Source organism: Mustela erminea, chromosome 7 (assembly GCF_009829155.1).
Source record: "Mustela erminea isolate mMusErm1 chromosome 7, mMusErm1.Pri, whole genome shotgun sequence".
NCBI lineage: Eukaryota > Metazoa > Chordata > Mammalia > Carnivora > Mustelidae > Mustela > Mustela erminea.
Genome location: NC_045620.1, coordinates 29,032,886 through 29,058,383, shown reverse-complemented (window position 1 = coordinate 29,058,383; position 25,498 = coordinate 29,032,886). Strand labels below are relative to the sequence as shown.

The 25,498-nt window shown below is 38.3% G+C and overlaps 1 protein-coding gene across 2 annotated transcripts in view; it reads right to left on the bottom strand.

Annotated features, from left to right (window-relative positions):
* PTPRA (protein tyrosine phosphatase receptor type A) overlaps positions 1 to 25,498 on the bottom strand; it is a 145,474-nt gene that overhangs the window by 58,420 nt on the left and 61,556 nt on the right. For both annotated transcript variants that reach the window (XM_032351239.1, XM_032351240.1), the window contains exons 2-3: positions 7,717 to 7,795; positions 6,160 to 6,501 (exon numbers count right to left, since the gene is read on the bottom strand). In XM_032351239.1, the coding sequence (XP_032207130.1) occupies positions 6,160 to 6,501; positions 7,717 to 7,789 (415 nt within the window). In that variant the 5' untranslated portion in view covers positions 7,790 to 7,795. The remainder of the gene's footprint in view (positions 1 to 6,159; positions 6,502 to 7,716; positions 7,796 to 25,498) is intronic.

The window sequence follows — 25,498 nt, the reverse complement described above, 5'->3', positions numbered from 1 at the left end:
TGCTACAGTTCATTCAAGGGAACTACAACACAACCAAGTAGGGTCATTTTTGCACAAATGTAAATAGTTCAAAGTTAAGAAATCTATTAAAATGATTCACCACAGCATATCACAAAAAGAGAAATCATAATAACCTTGCTCATTGATGCTGAACAGGCAAATGCAAATGCAAATGCAAAATTTAACACCCATTCTTGACAGATACGTTCTTTAAAGCAGGAGTAAATTAATAAAACCTAAACATGATAAGTATGTTAACCTCAACCCAAGAGTCAGCACCATCCATGGTTAATGGAAAAACCACTAAGAACATCCTCCTGAGAGTCAGGTACAAGACAGTGCTTTTACCACTGCTTCCTAATTTTGTTCTGAAGGTATTCACCAATTCATTTAAAGAGAAAAAGAAGGAGACTGATTTGAAGATTTATGATAATTGAAGAAAATTATGTCAGACACTGAGGAAATTTTTTAAGATGACCGGGATAAAATATACCTACAAAAGTCAACAGTTTTATGTAGTACACCCAAAACTAAAATAATGATCTAGATCAACTATTTCCTAAAAAAAAAAAAAAAAGTCAATAGCCTTTATAGCCCCAATAGCAGCCAGTTAGAAGACATAATGGAAGAAAATATTCCATTTATACTAACAACAAACAAAACACCAAAATAACAAAAAGGAAACCTTTGAAAGAGCTAGAAATAAGCTGAACAAAACATGTGCAACATCAGTGGCAAAAACTGGAACACTTCTAAGAAATACAAAGTAAGACTTCAGCAAATGAAATACAATGCATTCTTGGATAGAAAAATTTAAAGATGGGGCACCTGGGTGGCTCAGGTTAAATGTCTGCCTTCAGCTCAGCTCATGAACCCAGAGTCCTGAAACTGATCCCTCTATCAGACTCCCTGCTAAGCAGGGAGCCTACTTCCTCCTCTCCCTCTGCTGCTCCTCCTGCTTATGTGCGCGCTCTCTCTCTCTCTTTCTCTCTCTCTCTCTGTCAAATAAATAAATAAATAAAATCTTTAATTAAAAAAAAGACTTAAAGATGTCAATTGCCCCTGTTCTATAAATGTGACATGATCAATAAAAACTTTTCTCCTGCTATATAAGTTGATTCTAATGTTCATAAAGAAAAATAATCAAGAATTGCTAGCAAAATTCTGAAAAATAAGATTAACAGGGATGACTAACCTTATCAAATATTATTTTATAGTTACAATTATTAAAACATGGGGGTTCTGACATGGACAGAGAAAATGATTAACAGAAAATACAAATACCAAGAAATAGGCATAGAATCTAAATACATATCAGAATTCAATATATGGTAAGGTAGCATTTTGAATCAGTGAGGAAAAAAATAGATATTCATTGAAAGGTACTGGGACAAGTTGTTAACCATTTTGGGGGGAAAAAAGATCCATAGCTCACACTTCACACGGAATAAATTCCAGATGGATCAAATATTTAAGCACACACCCACATGCATATACACATACATATATAGAAGAAAGAAACCATAATTCTAGAAGAAATAATAAGGAAAATAATTTTGTAATACTGGAGTAAGACTTCCTAAGGGCGCCTGGGTGGCACAGCAGACTCTTGGTTTTGGCTCAGGTCATAATCTCAGGGTCCTGGGATCAAGCCCTACCATGAGCTCTGTGCAGAGTCTGCTTGAGATCCTCTCTTCTTCTCCTTCTGCCCCTCTCTCCCACTTAGGCTCTCTCTCTCTAAAATAAATCTTAAAAAAAGAAAAGAAGTCTTCCTATGTATGATCTAATACCAAGAAAACATTTAGTTAAACTGATAAATTTTAATTAAAAAATACTTTGGGGGCACCTGGGTGGCTCAGTGGGTTAAGCCTCTGCCTTCAGCTCAGGTCATGATCTCAGGATCCTGGGATTAGCCCCACATTGGGCTCTCTGAGCAGAGAGCCTGCTTCCCCACACCCCACCCCCCTACCTTCTGCTCTGCCTACTTGTGATCTCTGTCTGTCAAATAAATAAATAAAATCAAAAAAAAAAAGAGGGGTGCCTGTGTGCTCAGTGGGTTGAGTCTCTGCCTTCAGCTCAGGTCATAATCTCAGAGTCCTAGGATGGAGCCCCACATCGGGCTCTCTGCTCAGCAGGGAGCCTGCTTCCCCCTCTCTCCCTGCCTGCCTCTCTGCCTACTTGTAATCTCTCTCTCTCTGTCAAATAAAATCTTAAAAAAAATTTTTTTTAATTGCTTATGATAGTTTCTGTAATGAAGAAAAGCTAGATGAGCAACTGGGGAAAAATATTTGCACCTTTATCATAGGTAGATAAAAGTCTGTTTTCCTAACATTAAAGAGCTTCTATAAATCTGTCAGAAAAACCCGACATTCTAATAAGAAAACCCCGCAGAGGATATCAACAGAGTTCTGAGATAAAGAAATACAAATGATCTTTCCAAATACGGAAAGATGCTCAACCTCACTCAGTGAAATGCAAATTAAAGCTACACTGAAATGCTAATTTTCACCTGTCAGACTGGCATATATCCAGAAGTTTGATAATTTACTGTACTTAAGACAGCATAAGAAAACAGGCACTTTGACAAACTGTTTACAGGAATGAATTTCCCAATAGAGGAAAATCTGTCAATACCCACCAGTTTACAAATGCATACTTAAAAATAATTTATCCTATCAATATTCTCATATATGCTTGAAATGACAAAGTATACTGTTTGTACTCTGAAAACAACCTTAACGTATAATGATAGGGAAAACTGGATAAATACATTAGGGTATACTCATACAACGAAGCAGCTCTTCACTGTAATACAGAACAAGTATGACAGGCTAGCGAAAAAAAGCAATCTGCAGAAATATACACAATACATATGTGTATCATTTGTGTAATAAATATAAGAAAAAGGACTATATATATATATATATACACATACGTACACACATATATAAAAGGAGAAAACAGAGACTCAGAGCAAAGGTCAAAAGGAGAGAAAAATTTAAAATAAAGAATTAATCTAGGTTATGTCCAATATCCAAATAATGAGTTTTAGAAGAAAACAAAAAATGGACAATGAAAGAAAATTTCCAAATAAAAGAAAAATATATCAACCTGAAGAACCAAAAATTTCCAGAATTGAAGAACAAAGGCTCCAAAGGTCCTATCAAGTATCCAGCATACTGAATGAAAAAGACCCACATCAAGACACATTTCCGTGAAATTTCAGGATACTTATGATAAAGAAGAGATCTTTCAAAAACACACCAAAGTGTAATTATGAATCAGGATAGCAACAGAATCCTCCAAACCTAGGAATTAGGAGTGACAGGGCAATGCTTTCAACATTCTGGAGGAAAAAATATGTCCTCACATTCTATACATAGCCCTACAGACATTTTTAGACATCCAAGGCCTCATGCAATGTACTCCTCATTGACTCCTATCTCAGGAAGCTACTGGAAGATATGTTCTACCAAAGGATGGGTAATCCAAGAAAGATGTCAATACAGAAGTCAGGAAGCAAAGAGAATTTCCAAAACAAAAGAGAAAGGAAATCCCACACCAACACCTGGGCAGCAGCCCTGATGATAAAGCCTAGACTTGAGTAAAACAATGGATAACTCAGGAGGAAGATCTCTAGGGAAAAAAAAAAAAAAAAAAAAGATTACCTTACAGATCTGACTTTATTGAAAACTGTACTGAGAGGCTATAGAAAATATGAGAAGAACTGGCTAGCAACAGGCAAAAAGAAAACTAAAACAGAAATATAAGGCAACTGGGGCACTTGGGTGGCTCAGTCAGTTAAGTGGCCGACTCTTGGTTTCCACTTAGGTCATGATCTCATGGGTCATGAGACCGAGCCCTGTATTGGGTCCACGCGCAGTGGGCAAGTCTGCTTGAAGATTCTCTCCCTCTGTTCCTCCCCCAACTTGTGTGTGCATGCACACACTCTTTCTGATAAATAAATAAATCTTTAAAAAAAAGAACTATAAGGCAATTATAAAATCCAGGAAAGAATTGTACAAGAAAGGAAAAATAATCACATTATACTTATAGCTCAGCAGGGAGTAACATCATTATAATAATATAAAACATCAAATACTGATTTAACCAGAAATTATGATGTAACAATTATGGGAGGACTGATGAGATGGTAGTAATCAGGAGGACATGGGGGTTCAGGTTGTGACATCCTGATGTACCATAAAGGTTTTCTTGTGTTTAACTGATCAAAAGTCACCAGTGAAAAGCAGTCTCATCCCCTGAGACATGAAATGTGTTAACTATACAATAACTGGTTTCTTAGCTATAGCATAATTTGGACCTATGACAGATAAAGGAAAACTCAGTTCCCTAACAGCAGAGTGCAAAGACCACAAAAGTGAGAAATAGGCCTAACTTGCTACTTGACAGCCCTGAGATCAAAGACAAGTAATTTAATCTCTATACTTTCACATTAACCACTATTAAAGGGAGATAAGTATCCATAGTCATGTCAAAGAACTGGCAAATGAAGACAGTACAGAACAGAAGTGAAGAACACAAGAACACAGGATGCAAAGTCAGTCATGCCTGGGTTACTGTCTCACCTTTCCCACTGACTAATTCAGTTTGTACAAGTTATTTTGTCTTCTTTCCTCAAGTAATGGCTATAACTCACAGAAAGAAATACATTCTACACTGTTACTCAGTATATGTTTCTGTATAACTGTAACAAAAGTTTCACAAAATAATATACAAAATGCAAGAAGAACAGAAATGGAACAGGACCATCCACTTAAAAACAAAACATGATGGCCCACTAAACTGATTTCATGAGTTGGTCATGACCTGTACTTTGAAAAAGACTCCCTAAGTTACAGTTTCATCACTGTAAAATTCCTCCATCTGCAAAACATAAAACAGAACCAACCTCAGAGGATTCATAGGATACTACATACGATTACTCTATAAAACTCTCAGCACAACACCCACCACTTAAAAATAGTGCTTGCCATGTAAAGGTGGGCACTGTAAATGCTTTACCTCTATCAATCCATTTCATTCTGATAGTTCCTCTATGAGGTAAGTATTATTACTATCACTCACCCTTATTTTACAGATGAAGAAACTGAGGTACAGAGGTTAAATAAACTTGCCTGTGGTCACACAGTCAGGGTGGAATTCAAACTCAAGTAGTGTGTCTCAGTAGACTGTCTAACATTTACAGTGGAAAAATATGGGATTAAAGCAGGAAAATGCAGGGCCTGGGTTGTATAGCTCAGCTGAAAGAGATCAACTGTAGTAACGAAATGAGACTCAATTCAGCAAGTACTTTCTGAATGATCCCCATGAGCAAGATGTGATTCCAATCTAGGGGCCCTCGCCATCTAACAGGGAAGAAATATGAGCCAAGGAGATGAGATCACAGAAGATGGAACAGTGACTTTTGCTAGAAAAGGAATGACAGTTATACAGCTGTCAGGGAAAAATTTCCTCTACTCTTCAAATAAGCCCTCTAAGGGTCCCCTTCTCTTCTACAGACCAGGACCCTGAGGCTCCAAGGAGTCAGAAATTTGCTCCACCCCACCTGGTCTCTGACCTAGGGCTGATTCTATCTTTGGTGCCATTTCCCATTCAACCACTGATGGACTGAAGGAAAGAAGTAGGCTGGGCTGAGGCCTCAACAAGCTGGCACTGCAACTTAACCATTTCCCTGAGCTCCTCTAACTCCACCCTTGGCCACAGGGTTCCCACTCCCTAACTGTTACAGACATCGAAACCCATTCTCCTTCCATGGTCTCCATGGGTCCTTTCATTTCAAGGCTAATCCTATTACTCAGCTTCTGCAGCCTTTCATCTTTAGTCTCCTGCATCATCAATTACCTCCCCTTTCTCTTATATTTTCAAACTTCTTCTACCTTTAACACTCAAGCCTCCCCAGTCTAACCAGAATGCCAGGCAAAGCATAAACACTCCTCTAGAGTGTTTCTTCTTTCTTCTTAAGTCTATGTTAAACAGATATTCCTGAGAATTTATTATCTAAATTTCATCAGTTTGCAATTTTAATTATTTCAAGAAATTTTGTGGCTAGAAGACACAAAGTAATAAAACGGTAAGTAACCTCAAAGAGAAAAAGAGAACAAAAACAAAACCCAAAACAGAAACCATCCCTAGTACCTGAAGGAGGGAAAGTTTCCGGGGTGGTGGCCACAGTGCTGGAATTCCCCTCCCAAGGTTCCGTGCTGGCATCTGTGAACTGGTTCTCTGGAAGCCATGTTCCATTTGGTGAAAGTGTAGTGACTACAGAATCGGTACTTGCTGTTCTTGTGGTACCATTGTCAGAGTCTGAAGAATTAACAGTGGTTATATAGATGGGTCCCAGTGTTAGATTGGGGCTGAATGTTGGTGCCACCGAGAAAGAAGTTACTGAAGAAGTAGAATGTGAAGCTTTGGTCTCTTCTTTGACTGATTCTGCTGTTGATGTCTTCATAGATCTTGTAACGCCTACTGAAGGTAAAACTATAAACAAGAAAAAGAAAGAAAGAAAGAAAACACCCCATGAAGAATGTGATAACTCAAAAGTTATGAGGCACAAAGCAGCAAGCATTAATAAACTCTCAAACAGGGGCGTCTGGGTGGTTCAGTTGTTAGGTGTCTGTCTGCCTCTGGCTCAGGTCAGGATCCCAGGCTCCGAGGGCTGAGCCCCACGTCAGGCTCCTTGCTAAGTGGGGAGTCTGCTTCTCCCTCCCCCCTCCCCCTGCTTGTGTTCCCTCTCTTGCCTCTGTGTGCCTCTCTCTGTCAAATAAATAAATAAAATCTTAAAAGAAAAGAAAAAACAATGTGATAGCTCAAAAATTATGAGACACAAGGCAGCAAGCGTTAGTAAACTCTTAAACAGGGGCGCCTAGGTGGCTCAGATGGATAAGTGGGCGACTCTTGATTTCAGCTCAGGTCATGATCTCAAGGTTCTAGCATCAACCCCGTGCTGGGCTCTACCCTTAGTGGGGAGTCTGCCTGAAACTCTCTCTCCCTTTGCCGTCCCCCGCCCCTCACTTGCTCTCTCTCTCTCTCTCTCAAATAAATAGTTTAAAAAATAAACAATCAAACACCTGAGACCAAGAAAAGACCACACACACACACTCTCTCTTTTATCTAACACTGGGCCTTTTCTACCACCTCCAAAGGACTACTGTTTCACGGAGGAAGAAAAGTGGATTCATTACTTATATTCTCAGAATCAATATAGAGGAGTCTTTTTTTTTTTAAGATTTTATTTATTTATTTGACAGAGACCACAAGTAGGCAGAGAGGCAGGCAGAGAGAGAGAGAGGAGGAAGCAGGCTCCCTGCTGAGCAGAGAGCCCAATGCGGGACTCGATCCCAGGACCCTGAGATCATGACCTGAGCCGAAGGCAGCAGTTTAACCCACGGAGCCACCCAGGCGCCCCAATATAGAGGAGTCTTAAGTAGTAACAGTTTTGTTTGTTTTTTTTTTTAACTTTTCAGGGATAAACATAGAATCTATTTCTTTAAAGTAGTATATTGTATACAGAGCAATGCTGATCATTCAACAGGACTCAGAGATTTCCAAAGACATTTATTTTATACCATCAGTTTTAAGTAAATCTTAAATATTTCTTCTTTCTTGAATACCACCCAGGTCTCCAATTTTAGGTCATTAAATGTGAAAGCAAAATTCTATTCAGAACACTAGCCTTATCAAATGACAATTTACCTGTGGTTGCATTGTTGGCACATACACGTGTAAGACTACTGCCAAGCAGAACAAGAATGAACCAGGAATCCATGCTGACCTAGAAAGGAGAGAGCCATATTAGACAAGGTCCTATATTACTGTAACTATGTCTAAAATACTCACCAAAGGAGTATTTTGGGTAAAATCTTCCCAGCAATAAAATGTACATACAGACCAATGATCTTCTGGGAGTCTGATATGCATGCCCCCAAATCCAACTACCTAATTGATTTTTTATATCAATACAAATAAAACTTAGTAAGAACACACTTTTTAAAGCATTACCCTCAACTTTGGCTACACTTTAGAATCACCCAAAGAACTTTTAAAAATCTCCATGCCAGACTGCATCTCTGGGAGTGAGAGCTAGGGAGTGGTCCTGTGAAAAGCTCCTCTTGTGTTCACCATGTGCAGCTTTAGCATCTTCAGCATGGGAAGTATGGAGAAGGCAGGGTGACTGCGATGTAAATGCTCTTTGAAACAGACCTCATACAGCTGCTCCCAACCTTTATTTCATTTCAAACCACATCAGAGTTGTGGCACATTCCTACTGATAATAGTGGTTCATCTGTCCATTCAGATTTTTGTGTCCTGTAGTGAGCTAGGTACTAGGGGAAGAACTGGGGAGCAATACATTCAAACATCCCATCTTCAATAGACTCACACCCAGATGGTAACCAAATATGGTAGTGAGGGAAGCAGGACATGCCTCTCCAAGAGGTACATTAGAATCTCTGAAAAGGGGTGGGAGGAATGCAGGTGGCTCATACACACAACCTAGGAGTTTGCCTCTGGTACCAGCAACCATGCCTAGTAGGGAAATGGGCTCAGTAGGTGGCCTTCCCAAGCGGTAACCATGTAAGATTTGATGACCTTACTATTTTTCCCACCTGACTATAATCTAAAATAGGGAAAGCATGCAATTCCCTCCAAAAGGGTTAGAAAACAAACTGGAAAGCTGATTACTTGTATGCATATACATTCTTGATAGGAAATGGTCTGAGGAAAAATAACTGTGTTTGGTGGGACACTGTCAGACCATCACCTCATTTCACAAAGCAAAAATAAAATCCAGAAGGGTAGAAGGATAAAAACACATTTTACAAGGAAATAAATTAATATTTATGTGAACTCAGGATGAGGAAAGATTTTCTGATTTAAGAAATCACAAAGGTAAAAATGGCATATCTGACTACAGAAAAAAATAAAAGCTACTAAATGTAAAAGAACATAAACAATGTTCATGGATAGATTCAATAATGTTCATGGAGACTCAATACTGTCAAGATGTCAGTTCTTCCCAACTTGGTCTATACACTGGATGCAACCTCAATCAAAATGCAAGTTATTTTTTGGATTTTGACAGACTGATTCTAAAGATTGTAAGAGGCAAAAGACTGAGAATAGTCAACTAAACACAGAAAAACAAAGCTGGAGGATTAACACTACCTAACTTCAAGACTTATCATAAAGCAATAGTAATCCAGACTGACTGGTATTGGTAAAAGAAAAATAGATCAATATAATGGAATACAGAGCCCAGATACAGACCCACATAAATACAATCAACTAGTTTTTGACAAAGGAGGAATGGCAATACAATGGAACAAAGACAGTCTTTTGAATAAATGGTGCTAGAACAACTGGGCATATGTGTATACAAAAAAATCTGGACACAGACCTTATATTTTCACAAAAATTTATTATAATCACAGACCTTAATGTAAACTCTATAAAGCACCTAGAAGATAACATAGGAGAAAATCAAATGACCTGGTATGGTGATGACTTTTTAGGTATAACACCAAAGACACAATCCATTAAAGAAATAATTAATAAGCTGGACTTCATTCAAATTAAAAACTTCCACTATGCAAAAGACAATGTCAACAGAACAAGAAGACAAGCCACAATCTGGAAGAAAATACTGCAAAAGGCACATCTGATAAAGGATTGTTATCCAAAATTTACAAGGAACTCTTAAAAATCAACAATTAAGAAAACAAACCAAAAAAAAAGAAAAAAAAGAAAACAAACCAATTAAAAGGCCAAAGACTTTAACAGATACTTCAGTGAAGAAGATACAGAGATTGCAAATAAGCACATGGAATGATATGCAACATGTGTCATTAAGGAATTACAAATTAAAACAACAAGACACCACAACACATCTATGAGAATGGCCAAAATCCAAAACACTGACACCACCAAATACTAATGAGCATGTGGAGCCATGGGAACTCTCATACACTGCTGGTGGGACTGCAAAGTGTTACAACTACTCTGAAAGACAGTTAAGTGGTTTCCTACATAACTAAACATTCTCCATATGATCTAGCAATTGTGCACTTGCTATTTACCCAAGAAAGTTAAAAACCATGTCTACACAGATATCTTCAAATTGGTGTTTACAGCAACTTTATTCTTAATCGCCAAAACTTGGAAGCAACCAAGACACCCTTCAGTAAGTGAATGGATAAAGAAACTGTACTACATCCAGACAATGAAATATTATGTAGCACTTAAGGGATATGAGTTATCGAGACATAAACTTTAAGTGATTATTAGTAGATGAAAGAAAGCAATTTGGAAAAGCTATATACTGTATGATTCCAACGAACAACATTCTTAAAAAGGCAAACTCCTGGAGACAGTAAAAAGATCCGTGATTATGGGGCTAGGAAGTTGGGAGGGAATGAACAGGCAGAGGATTTTTAAGGGCAGTAAAACTATTCTGTATGGTAATACAATGATAAATACATGTCATTATTTGTCCAAACCCATAGAATGTACAACACCAAAAGTGAACCCCAGTGTAAACAAGACTTTGGATGATAATGACGTGTCAATGCAGATGCATCTGCATTATTAATGTACCACTGAGGTACAAGGTGACAAGTGTGGGAGGCTGTGCCTGTGTAGGGGCAGGAGTATTTGGGAACTCAAATTTCGGCTAAATTTTACCATGAACATAAAACTGCTCTAAAAAAAATAAAGACTATGGGTTTTTTAAAGACTTTATTTATTTGAAAGAGAGAGACAGAGAGAGAGCACGAGTAGGGGCAGGGTCAGAGGGAGAAGCAGACTTCCCACCAACCAGGAAGCCTGATGTGGGACTTGATCTCAGGACTCCAGGACCATGACCGGAGTGGAAAGCAGCCGTTCAACCACTGAGCCACCTGGGGGCCCCTAAAGTCTATGTTTTAAAGGAAGGAAATAAACTAGAAAATTGTTACAAATAAGACAAATGATTAAAATCAGAAGTCCTATAAATATGGAAAACATTAAGACCTCAATTTGGAAAATCTGAAGAACCTCAACAGATATTTACAGAACAGAAGAATAAACGGCTAAGAAAATACATGAAAAAGTGTTGACCATCCCTATTAATCAAAGGAATAAAATGACGAGAGAACATTTTTGCCTTTCAGATCAGAAAAGATCCATCATATGAAATATTCAATGCTGGCAAGAGTCTCATGAAAAGGAACCAAATACTGGTGGGAATGGCCATTAGCCTGTAATAACAAATTCCTTCCCAGAAAGATTATACAAGAATCTTAAACATGTCCATATTGTTTTGTGACCCATTTCCAAGGTTCTATTCTGAAGTAGATGTAAATAATCTGAAACTCAGACTAAAATGATAGAGATATTCATTAAGTAGAAAAGCAGAAACAATCCAAATAGCTAGCAGCAGGGAAAACAGGAAAAAGTTGAAGTAAGTGTTATGCTGCTATTCAAGATGATATACTGCTACTATTCAAAATGCTATCTTCAAAGAATTTAAGGAAATGGAACAAGCCCTTCATTTTTTTAAAAAAGATTTTATTTATTTATTTGACAGACAGAGATCACAAGTAAGCAGAGAGGCAGGCAGAGAGAGAGGAAGGGAAGCAGACTCCCCGCTATCAGAGAGCCCGATGCGGGGCTCGATCCCAGGACCCTGGGATCATTACCTGAGCTGAAGGCAGAGGCTTTAACCCACCAAGCCACCCAGGCAGCCCAAGCCCTTCATTTTTTAAGCTTTAAAAAAAAAAAAAAAAAAAAAATAGATCAAAACTGAACATACCATATGATCTCAACTAAATTCATCTATGTGTATGAATGTATATGCATGAACGTAAAACTAGAAGGAAAAATCTATAAACATTCAGCACAGCATTTTATACTTATATTTTCTTTTTTACATTGTACTTTATTCTCTAAATTTTAAAAATGGAGCAGAGTATTTTTATAAATAATCAATAAAATTAAGTTAAAAAGAAACAGATTTCACTACAGAGCATGATTATACAAATCAAAACTAAAATGAAACTGCAGGAGAAAGACATACTTCACCTGAGAGGCTGCAAGGGAAAAAAAACGAGTGTACAGTGAACTGCAAGTTGGAGAGGATTTATATGAGTAAACTGGGGAATGAGAGGTATGTCAACGTAAAAAGATCCATGTCACTAACAAGGTGAGTCCACAGATCACAACCAGGAACCTGGTAGTCAAGGCCTCACTCTGCCCAAATATAAAAACCCTCAGGCAAATTCCTGTGACTTCCTCCCTCCCACATTAAAGTGCATCCATATCTATGCTTGCTTCCTTCCTCTTCCAGTCTCCAAATCTTCCATTCCAAGTATGCGGGAGCTGCAAATCTAGAAGGAAAACTAAGGTTTCCCCACTTTTCAAGGATCTCATATGCAAATCTTTCTTCCTAGAGCCTTCTCTAACAGTCCCTGTTCTTGAAGGCATTCATCACTCATCGTGAAGACACTGCAATGTGGCTCACAGTTTTCTTCCCATTCCCAAGTCTGAATATTTTCCGCGAAGACAGTTCAACATCCTCACAGAGGACTGCCACCACAATTCACATCTGGACCAACCTATGAATTCCCTGACTTCCTCAATCCTAAAAGCCTCATACTTCTTTCTACTCCACTTGGGCCACCCATGACAATGGCTCACCCAGTTCTGTCATCACCAGGAAAAACTCAGACCGAATTGCACCTTCCCACTCTCCAACCAGACTCCCATCCTTGCAGTTCTCTCTCTTTTATGTGTACTATACCTGTTCTTAGACCTCACCTAGGTTTCTAGTCCATGAAACTCTTAATTTTTTATCCAATAACTCTGTCCTATTTCCTTCTTTACCCAACTAAGAAAACTTGGTGTCAATTCCATCACTATGCTTACACCCTAATTCCTTTGCAATACCATTCTATTCTACCTACATGGGGAAAAACAAAAACAGTCCAACCCTGAACTAATCCAACCATCAGCCTTATACTTGGAACTGCCAAATGCTGCTTATGAAAATCAAACAACCGATAAGGCCAATAATCCTTCTGCCTTGATAGAAGTCCAAACAATTTCTGCAATCTATCTGTATTTCCTTACGCAGCTTTCTCCAATTCTCCATAGCAGTGATTTCAAAGAGCCTCCTCTCCTCTCCAACCACCTCCTCTCACACCCCTAGCTGTTGGCCTTGCCTTCACTTCAGAGAAAATAGAAGCCATTGGAGTGCACGACACCCATTAACTCCCAGTCAACATATTTACAAATTTCTTCCTTCTCTGCAATTACTCTCAAGAATCTCAGTACATCAGGAAACTTGTCCTGTAGATCCCCTACTACCAACTCCTAGCTTTAACTTCTCCCTTAATAACAGCATTTAAATACAAGAATTTTTTTTTTGAGGTTTTATTTATTTATTTGACAGAGAGAGACACAGCGAGATAGGGAAGACAAGCAGGGGGAGTGGGAGAGGAAGAAGCAGGCTCCCTGCTGAGCAGGAAGCCCAATGCAGGACCCTGGGATCACGACCTGAACCGAAAACAGCCGCTTAATGACTGAGCCACCCAGGTGCCTCTAAACACAAGAATTTCTTTCTTTTTTTCTTTAAAAAAAAAAAAAAAAAAAACAAGAATTTCTAAAAGAAAAGAACTCCTTTGACTCTGTATCAGTCCTTCAGCTAGCATTCTCTATACTCTACTCTGCAGCCAATTTTCTCGAAAGAGTTGTCTCCATGGCAATCTGGCTTCTTTTTCCACCATTCCACTAAAACAACTAACTACTTCTATATTTTTAAAGAATAAGCTATTCAAAAATATTTCTAACTCATTCACAAATGTCTTAGGACTCCTACAGATTAATAAAAAAGGAATCAACAATCCAAAAGAAAAGTGGGCAAAAAGATATGAAACTGAGAATGCAACAGAAAAGCAAATGCTTCTCTTAAATATAAAAAAAAAATTGCTTAACCTCACTCATGATTAGAGAAATCCAAATTAAAACTATATTGTGGTATCAGTTTTCACCTATCAAGCAAATAAAAAACTTGAATAACAATGCATCGGCAAGACTGAGTAAACAGGTACTCTCATATGATCTGTAAATATTTAGCAGAATTACAAAAACACAAACCCTTTGACACAATTCTATTTTGAGAATTTTAAGATAAACCTATACTTTTAAAGTGCCATTATGTACAAGGTTATTCAATGCAGCACTGTTTGCAATAGAAAAACACTGGAAATAACCTGAATGTTTACCAACAGCAGAGGGGAATGTGATTAAATAAATGATGGCATACCCATAAAATGGAATACTATGAGGCCTGTTAAACAGATGAGGAGGCTCTTTGGAGATCATTTCATTTCAGCACACTAGACACCTTCTGATTTTGAACCATCTTTAAAAAAACTTTTCAAAAAATTAAATTAAAATTCATGGGGCAGGGGAGCCACTGGTATTTCTCTCTCCCTCCCCTGCCCCACCTTTCTCTCTCTCCCAAAGATACACACCAACTCTTCGTTGTTAAACCCTTTAAGCTCCCTGTCACATCTGATTTACTGACACCCCATAAGCTCCGAAATTCATCTCTTCCCCACACCTCTCTCTGAATTGATCTTAAAAGTTGGTTCTATGATAAAGATCTAGCCTTAGATGAATATAGATACAGATGAATGGTTAAATAGTTTGAATCCAAGGGAAATATGTACTATCAAATGTCAGAAGGAAACCAGCACTGCCAGCTGTAGTCTGTCTGCACAATGCCAGAAACCATGTATACAAATTCTAAAGTAAAAACGGTTTTGCCTTTCACAGAATGATTTTTAGGATGAGCTACTACTTGTGATATTTTTATTTCATTTTAAAAATTAGTCTGACAGCTTCTTGTAAAACTAAATATATACCTGCTTCATGACCCAGGATTTCTACTCCTATATATTTATTTACCCAAGAGAAATAAAAACACATGTCCACAAAAAGACTAGCACAAAAATGCCCATAATAACAAAAAACTGAAAACAAACCAGGTAGCCATCAATAAGAGATACATATATAAACAATGGTATTTTCTCACAATGGAACACTAACAATGAAATGAAAGAATTACTGATATGTACAACATGAATCTAAAAAATATCATACTGAGTGAAAAAAGCCTTACACAGAAGATTATATAACATATGATTCCACACACATGAAGTCTTAAAACAAGCAAATCTACTCTACAGTGGATATACTCTACTCTTAATCTTGGGGTTATGAGTTCAAATCCCACATAAGGCAGAGAGGTTACTTTAAAAACTTTATTTTTAAAAAGACTGTATTTATTTATTTATAGAGAGTGAGTGAGAGTGGCAGAGCAAGCACGTGGGTGGGGGGTGGTAGAGGAAAAGGGAGAGAGAATCTCAAGCAGATTCCACCCTGAGACGGACAAGGTTCAATCTCACGACCCTGAAATCATGACCTGAGCTGAAATCAAGAGTCAGATGCTTAACCAACTGGGCCACCCAGGCACCCCCAAATTTTAAAATCAAAAATTTTTTTTTAAACAATTAAGAAACTAATCTGTGGTGGGAAAAAAATCAGAACAATGCTTGCCTGGGAAAGAGATGAAAGATTTACCAGAAAGGAACATGAGGGTACCTTCCTGGACAACAGTAATATTCTGTATTTGGACAAGGAAATGCATTTGTGTATTTGCATATAAATTTCACTTCTGAAAACAATTCTACCCATAAATGAGTATCATAAATGCTAAAGTATTTGGGAAGAAGTATACTGATATAAGCAATTTACTCTGAAATACATTAAAGACAGTATGAATGATGGATGAACACAGAGACAGTGGACAGATACATGATAAAACAAGTAGAATAAAATGTTAATTATACAGTCTAGGTAGTGGAGATGGATATAAAATTCTCAATTTTTCTCCATATTTGAAAAACTTCATAAGGCAGATAAAAGTTCAGGGAGAACTGGCATATTGTGGTATTGAATTTTATAATCCTAGGACAGTATTTCTCCACTTATTTTTTTAAATATTCTTCAAAGTGTTAACTATATTTACTGTATTTTTTGTCCTATTCATGTCTTCCTGCATTAATTCCCGATTATTTTATATTATGCTGTCACTGTGAATGGAATCTTTTTAATTTCAGCTTACAAATTATAAGATATTTAAAGTGTACATCATGGGGATTTGATATACATACACAATGTGAAAGGATCCCCCCCATTTAATTAATTAACACATTCATCATCTCCTACCTGTTTTTTTAGTGGAAATGTTTAAATCCTACTCTCTTAACATATTTAAATTATACAATACAGTGTTATTAATTACAGTCACCATGTTTTACATTAGATCCTCAGACCCTATTCGAGTATCTTCTAGATGAAATGAATTAATGTTGTTTATTAAAACAATGCTTTTGTTATATAGGAAGGACCCTGGTCCACTTCCCTTTCATAAACTACTCAAAAAATAATAATAAACTATGTTCATTAAAAGAAATACAGAGGGATATATAGCAAAACACATGTCTCAATCACCTCCTGCCAGTCCATTTCCCAAAAGTAATCACTTAATACTTTCTTCTACATCCTTTTAGAAATTTTCTATGCAATAGCAGAATATAACTATACATTAAAAAAAATTTATAAAAACGATCATAGTATACTTACTACCTACAGCTTACATTTTTACTTAGGTAATAAATCCTGGACATCTTTCATATCGATATATCTAGATACTTTTCTGTGGCTACACAGTGTTTCATCATGTCTATATAATCAAAATCATTTTAACCAGTCCTTCTGCTTGCTTTTGTTAAGTAACAACTAACTGTATATGATTTCTTCCTCTGTCTCCATATATCATTTTTGATTAGGCAAGACTGGTCTGAGTAAAGACAGAATTACGTATTTCAGGAAAGCCAAAATAATGGAAGAAACTAAAATTTAACATTGTTCATTTTTCAAAAAGCACTTGTGAATCATAATCCTCTGGTTAACTGTGAGTTAGAGAATAACTGAGGAGGGAGGTTTTGGGAGATGAGTCATGAAGTCTGGGCAGTTCCCCGATTTATCAGACATAATGGCACACACATTGTGTTTTCTCTCCTACTCTACCACACCCAGAAAAAGAGCCAATACACAATTCTTATTTCATTACAAAAGCATTTCTTAGTTTAAAAAAATTGGTTCCGCTGAACGTACATTAGTGTGCTAAGTCAGGAAAGTTTAACATTCAAACAACAGAGGAAAACCAAAATGCCACTAACAATACTTACAAGCCCTAGGATATATGACAAATGAAGTTCTGAAAAACTGTAACTGTTCTTTTCCTGATTCTGAGGTTCTAAGAGCATTTCCTAAATGTTCTTAAAATTTGAATTCAGCATAGATCTGAGACACTCTATGGATACATGTGGAAGCTCTGCACTCAGTGGTGGAGGCAGCATGGATGGTGGGCAGTGCGCACTAGTTGTTAAATCACTCATACTTACCCACCTGCATTGAGCACTCTATATGCCTCCTCTCACTTAACCGTCCCCAACACTATGATGCTGATACTTGTGTTACTGCAACTTACTGTGTTGTGGACCTTTGAGGGTTTGGGGGTTTCTCTTGAACTACAGAATTCTTTGATGTTAACTTTATAACCAATCAATTATAGATCCTTACATGCATTCCAGGAGTAAATTATTCCAAATATACAACTTGCACCATTACAGGCATACTGAGTATCTGCTAGAGAAAAGCTGCCCTTGGCTTCAGGCCAAAGAGAAACACTCCTTGCCCAAACATACACTCCCTGTCACTGGGCCCTGAGAGGTCCCGAGAGACATGCCATCCTCTCCTAAGAGGAGGAAGGAAGAAAACTGGGGGCTAATACTTGGCGAGGAGGGGACACACCCTTTTCCCAAGTTAGTTGTGGACAACTGACTAAATCCTGGCCAAGGAGTTATAAGCTAAAGGGTATGATGAGACTTCTAGGAAGGTGGTTTTTAAACTTTTTTTTTTTTTTAATTTTATTTATTTGGCAAAGCAGGTGGAGCAGCACGCAGGGGCAGAGGGAAAAGCAGGCTCCCTACCAAGCAAGGAGCCTTGACTCCAGGAACCTGGGATCATGACCTGAGCCAAAGGCAGTTTCTTAACCAACTGAACCACCCAGGCTCCCCTAGGAAGGTGGTTTTAAAGGGAAGGAAGGAGTACCCCCCCATCATGGCCCCCCATCCTCCCTCCTGTAATCTGGAATTTAGATGTGATCATTGGAATCCCAGCAGCCATTATGGACCCTGAAGTGACGTAAGGATAGCAGAATAGAGAGCTAAAAAGAAATCGAGTTCTATGATGACACTAACTGCCATACCAGTCCTGCTTATTTTTACATTTCATATATATGAGAAAGAAAAAAACCTGTTTTATTTTCTGATCTATACAGCCAACTCCAATCCTGATATAGCTAGTTATAAGGAATAAGAAGACCAACTCTTAATATTATGACTTCTGATGATCTAGGAATAGGAATGATGAAGGTGCTCTGGAATGTATTTTTCTCAGCCCTCTTGCTAGTAAGTATAATGCTGAATCCATTTGGTAAAGAAAGAATGTTAAGGAATCAGTATTGTGAAGCCCCACAGCAAAGGAAAGGTCAGCAAATCTTCACATTGCCCAGAGTGTGGATTTTGGCTGTGATAGTTTCCATTAAGAGAGTATCTATTCCAAGTTAAGCATTCAATACAATAGAGCTGATAAAATGTGATCAAGTGTCAGGTACAAATTATCTCAATATCTGGTATTTTACCTATTAAATTAAATCTCATAGCAACTCTACAAGTTACATACTCTTAACTCCCATTAAACTGTGTAAGTTGAATTCAAATCCAGGACTACCTGACTTCTCTTCACAAATCTTATCAAACTTGATCTTTTATTTTTTTTATTTTTTATTTTTTAAAAGATTTTATTTATTTATTTGACAGAGAGAGATTACAAGTAGGCAGAGAGGCAGAGAGAGAGAGGAGGAAGCAGGCTCCCTGCTGAGCAGAGAGCCCGATGCGGGACTCGATCCCAGGACCCTGAGATCATGACCTGAGCCGAAGGCAGCGGCTTAACCCACTGAGCCACCCAGGCGCCCTCAAACTTGATCTTTTAAAAGTATAAAGACTAGGGGTGCCAGGGTGGCACAGTACATTAGATGACTGACTCTTGGTTTTGGCTCAGGTCTTGATCTTGAGGTCATGAGTTCGAGCCCCCAGCCCTGCATTGAGCTTCATGCTTAGTGAGGAATCTGCTTAAGACTCTCTCTCCCTCTGCCCCCCAACAAAATAAGCAACTAAACCTTAAAAAAAAAAAAAAAAGCACAAAGACTAATGTAGAAACAAATAAATCTTCCTAATGCCACCTAAAACTAATTATTATTCCCATTTTATAGATTTCTAAGCAAAGGGGTAGTGAATATTTTAAATGTGCTCACATTAATCAATCACTGATTTTCAGGTATTTAATATATATGACTATTCAAGTACTAGTCTTGATTTAAGTAAACTCACCTCTTTCACAGAGATGAAACTCTCAGGGAGAAAGATATGTATTCCACTTTCAGCCTTACTGAGGATGTCTCCCAGGTTTGGGAGACACAAAGAAGTAGCAGCTAGGAATGTTAAGCTCTGCCCATGCCTTCTCCTAGGGCTGTTCAGGTTCTCTGATTTGAGAAAAAGGCCCCCAGGAGGAGGATTCAATTCCTTCAGCTACCTATTCACTCAATCAACATTATATTATTTATTATTAAGAACAAAAACTATTTTTGCAACTATAATCCTTGGTTGCCACTAGGTGCTTGGCACTAATACCAGGCATTCTATATACTTTAATGCATTTAATCTTCACAACCACCTAAGGAGTTAGGTATCATTTTTCCATTCTATAGATGAAGAGTCTAAAGATCGTAGAGGTTAAGGAACTTCCTCAAGGCCACATACCTAACGAGTGGCTATTAGGATTACAAGTCAAAGCTCATGTCCTTGCCTTCACGCTTCAATTAATGTTGGGAATATCACCAGACAGATTAGATACGGACATGGTCATCCAGTAGTTCCCTAGGCACATATAAACAATTTGTTCAAGCTCTGAATTATTATCTGCCATAAATAATGTTAGCTGATCAAGGTGAGTGGTAAACTTGCAGACCATATAAGGAATTTTCAGGGGCGGGTAACACTTGAGCTGAACTTGGGAGGATAGCGAAGTGAACTAAGAAAATGGTCAGAAACAGTCTTTCAAGTAAAAGGACCTGGGAGGCTTAAACAAGCCTATCTGGTTTCAGGAATGGAAAAGAGCTGGGTAAGGGCATCAAGCAGGATCTCAATAAGTATACATTAAATTAATGTGAAAAAGACAGACATGAAAGACTGGAGTCATGTGAGGATATGTGGAGGTACTGCAGGTGGTGAGGTGACCAGAAGCAATGATCAGATCCCAGAGGGGCTGACAGGCCACAATAAAAAGTTTTTAAAGATTTATTTTATTTGAGAGAGAGAGAGAGAGAGAGAGAGTGTGTGTGTGTGTGTGTGTGCATGCAGTTGCACAAGTATGGTAGGGGGCAAAGGAAGAAGATCTCAAGCCAACTCCAGGCCAAGCACAGAGCCCAACTCAGGGCTCAATGCCAGCCCTGAGATCACAATCCATCCGAAACCAAGAGCTTTCTGCTCAACTGACTGAGCCAATCACGTACTACCACAATAAAAAGTTTTGATCTTGTATTGAACATACAAAGGAACCCCAAAGGCTTTAGCACAAAGAGAATGAGTAGAACAATCTGGAGTTCAGAAACAATGACAGCAGGGTGGAGGATTAACTAACTGGTGGGGTTTGAGGTTGGGAGGGCCACTGACTGAAGCCTTCAGGAGTAATCTAGCCAATAAACCACGAGGAGCTACCGGCAGGGCAGGAATATCTAGAGACTGATAAAGGATTTACAGGGCATGACACATTTATAAGAAATATATACAAATGTATAGACTTGGTGAATCACAGTGTTGCATACCTGAAACTGAAACTAATGTAACACTGTGTGTCAAATATACTTCAATTAAAAAAAAAAAAAAAAGAAATATATATATTTGGTCATTCAAATGAACAAAATACATTTCTCAGATATATTTGATCTTCATTCACAGCTGGGAGCTCACACCTCCCAAATCCTTAAAAATGTCCTGAGAGGTAATAAAAAGGAGCATATTTGTTTTATTTTGTTTCTTGCCCTCAGTTCCTAAAAATGTTCAGAGCCATAAAGATGAAATTTATGTTTTACAATTCATAATAAAGCCTTTCCACCATAATGGGGTTTGTATTAACAAAGGTGACTTTTGGAAAGCACCTAAGAACGAAGACTCGTTGTGAGGGGGACCAACAATGAATAGAAAGTTGGAACTTTCAGTCCCACCCTAATTTCTTGGGAAGAAATTAGGGCTACAGGTTGGATCAATCACCAATGACCCATGAATTAATTCACTGTGCTCATGTAATGAAGTTTCTATAAAAAAACAAAAAAGAAGGGGGTTCAGAGAGCTTCCACACGTGGAAACTAGAACATTTCCATTTGCCACTGTGCCAAACTCCAAGTGTCATAAGGACAGAAGCTCCTTTGCCACAAGGACAGACGTTCTTCTGCCAATGTATCTCTTCATCTGGCTGTTGATTTGTTATCTTATTGTATCTTTTGTAATAGATCAATTATCTAGAGAGTAAACAGGCTTTCCTGAGTACTGTGAGCCATTATGGCAAATTCAAACCCAAGGAGATAGTCCTGAGAACCTTTAATTTACAGCCAGTTGGTCAGAAGTAGAGGTAACAACCTGGATTTGGGACTAGCATCCTGAGTTGGAGGGGGTCAATGGAACCAACAATTTGTAGCAGGTCATCTGAACCAGAGGGAGGTCCTATGAGACTGAGTCCTTTACCTGAGAAATCTGATTCTATCTCCGAGTAGACAGTGTCAGAATTTAGTTGAATTCTTGAACACATTGCTGGTATCCAAAAATTGTTTGTTGGTGTGGCAGAGCCTACACACACACACACACACACACACACACACACACCACACACATTGAATTGGATCCAGGGACCCTTTCACAGGGGTAGAACTGAAGACTTAACAATGGGATGCCAAAGGTAAAGACGGCCCAGGTGTCTGACTTAAGTGAACCATAATGCTATAAGCACTTTGGGGACATGCCATGCCATGGGAAAGTGATAAGCTTAGTTCTGAACATGGAGAATGCACATGACGTACCTAAGGGGGGCATGGGTGCAAGCTATGAGGGTGGGAGAAGGGGCAGAATGGCAGACAAGCAATGAGAGAGCAGCTGCCATGGAAGTCAGGCAATAAGCCAAAGAAAGGAAGAAGACAGCTGTAAAAGTGACAAAAGCAGAGAGCCAGGCTAGAGACATCTGACAAGCCCAGGAGGCAGGAGTAGGTGGGTGTGGATGAGTAGAAAACTGATATATGCCATCAAGAGAGGGTGGGGTAGGAACAGCACACTGAATACTTGCCAGGAGAGAAAAGAGCCTGAAAACCTGCTGAAGGCTTCTGAAGAAGGCCTAGTACACCAGATATCAACTTTCATTACTATAAAGGCAATGTGGTAGAGAGGTCCAAAACAAAGGAAAAAGGATCACCACCTGCAAAGATTAGCAAAAATCTGAAACCCTAAAGAGATGCTCACAGCCACTGACGAAATTCAGGACCACCAAAGCTATAAAACAGATTAAGTTATACCTAAGGCAAGATTAAGTTTGGGGACTGGGGAAAGATGAACCTGGAGGCGAGGAAGTCAATCAGATTACTTCAATAAACTAGTTTGCTATAAATTTACACTGCAGATTAACAAAGACAAAGAAGAATGTGGAAAAGTATTTGATCTTTTTAAGCACACCCTGGAATAAATTATTGGATATATGAAACCAAAGTATAGTACAGTTACATGCATAAAATAAGAAACAAAAACAAGGGGCAATTCTGAAAAGGAAGAATAAAATGGGAGAAATCCATTTATCCAATGTTAAAACTTAGTATCTAGGTACCATAGTTAAGACGCGTGGGGGCGCCTGGGTGGCTCAGTGGGTTAAGCCTCTGCCTTTGGCTCAGGTCAGGATCTCAGGGTCCTAGGATCGAGTCCCGCATGGGGCTCTCTGTTTGGCAGGGAGCCTGCTTTCTCCCCTCTCTCTCTCTGCCTGCCTCTCTGCCTACTTGTTATCTCTCTCTGTCAAATAAGTAAATAAAAATAAAAAAAAGAAGACAGTGTGGTATTAGCAAAGGGATAAATATAGAGACCTATGAAATAAAACAAAACCAGAAACAAGTACACACAATACCTAAATATTTTTGATAAGGGTACAAAAATGGAGGAAGGACCACCTTTTCAATAAAGGGTGCTGGGAAAACTGGATAGTGTATCCACGCAAAAGAATAAAGTTGGTTCCTTACCTAACACCTAACCTTTGAACAATGGATCAAAGACCTAAACATAAGGGCTAACACTGTAAGACTCTTAGAAGAAAACTTGGGGGGCAGAAGGCTTCATGGCACTAGATTTGGCAACGCTTTTTAAACTATGGTGCTAGAAGACAGTTTAACAAAACAAAACAAAAACAGAAATAGGTAAGTTGGACTTTATCAAAATTAAAAACATCTGTGCATCAAAGGTCACTATCAACAGAATAAAAAGGAAACCAAGAGATGGGAGAAAATGTGTGCAAATCACCTGATAAGGAACTGAAAATCACAATATATAAAGAACTCCTACAATTCAACAACCAAAAAAGCCAACCTGATTTTAAAAAGGGCAAAGGACATGAACAGACATTTCTCCAGGAAAGACAAATGGCCAATAAGCATAAAGAAGCTCAAATCAGGAGTGCCTGGGTGGCTCAGTGGGTTAAAGCCTCTGCCTTCGGCTCAGATCATGATCCCAGGGTCCTGGCATCAAGTCCCGCATGGGGAAATCTCTGCTCAGGAGGGAGCCTGCTTTCTCCTCTCCCTCTGCCTATCTGCCTACTTATGATCTCTGTCAAATAAAGAAATAAAATATTTAAAAAAGAAAACAAAAAAGAAGCTCAAATCACTAATCCTTAGAGAAATGCAAATGAAAACCATATCGAGACACCACTTCCATTCCCACCAGAATGGCTATTACTTAAAGAAAAAAGAGAGAGAAAGACAAAAAGGGGAAAATAACAAGTGTTGACAAGGATGTGGAGAAACTGGAATGCACTGTCGGTGGAAAAGTAAAATGGTGCAGTCACTGTGGAAAACAGTAAGGTGATTACTCAAAAAAATACGAAATTGGCATACGATAGAGCAATTCTACATCTGGGTATATATTCAGGAGACCTGAAAAAGTGGGAACTCATAAAGATATTGTGTACACCAATGTTTATGGCAGCATATGAATCAAGACAGTTGCAAAAGGACAAATATCATGTGATTTCATTTCTAGTAAGAACACAGTGAAATCCATACAGACAGAAAGTAGAAGTGGAGTGGGGGAGAATGCGAATCGTTGTTCAATAGGTATATGCTTTCAGATATGGTTTCAGTTCAGCAGGATAAAAAGTTGGTTTTTTTTTTTTTAAGATTTTATTTATTTATTTGACAGAGATCACAAGTAGGCAAAGAGGCAGGCAGAGAGAGAGAGAGAGAGAGAGAGAGAGGAAGCAGGCTCCCTGCTGAGCAGAGAGCCTAATATGGGGCTCGATCCCAGGACACCGAGATCATGACCTGAGCCGAAGGCAGAGGTGGCCACTGAGCCACCCAGGCGCCCCAGGATAAAAAGTTTAGGGACAGAGATTGATAATGGTTGCCCAATTATGTGAAGAAATGTAATGCTGTACTATACACTTAAAAATGGTTAAAATGTAAATTTTATATTATATGGACAACAATAAGAAAAGCAACCCATAAAATAACAGGAAAAAAACCTGAACATTTTCACCAAAGAAGATATATGTAAGGCAAACAAGCACATGAAATATGTTACAAATCATTAATCATTACGGAAATGCAGAATAAAATGCAAAATACCATACTAAATTTAGTGGCTAGAATTAAAAGAGTGATAATAAGAAGTATTGTCAAGAATAGGAAGAAATCACAACCCTCACATTGCTCATGGGAATGTAAAATGGTATAATCCATTTGAAAAATCATTTGTCAGTTTCTTAAAAAGTGAAACCTGTGTGGCACAGTCATTTAAGCATCTGACTCTTGGTTTTGGCTCAGGTCATGATCTCAGAGTCCTGAGACTGAGCCCCACTTTAGGCTCCATGCTCAGCGTGGAGTCTGCTTGAGATTCTCTCTCCTTTTCCCTCTGCCCCTCCTGCTCATGCCTTCTCTGTCTCTCTAAAATAAATAAATAAATCTTTTAAAAATATTTATGAGAGGTCCTAGCCTTGGCAATAAGAAACAGAA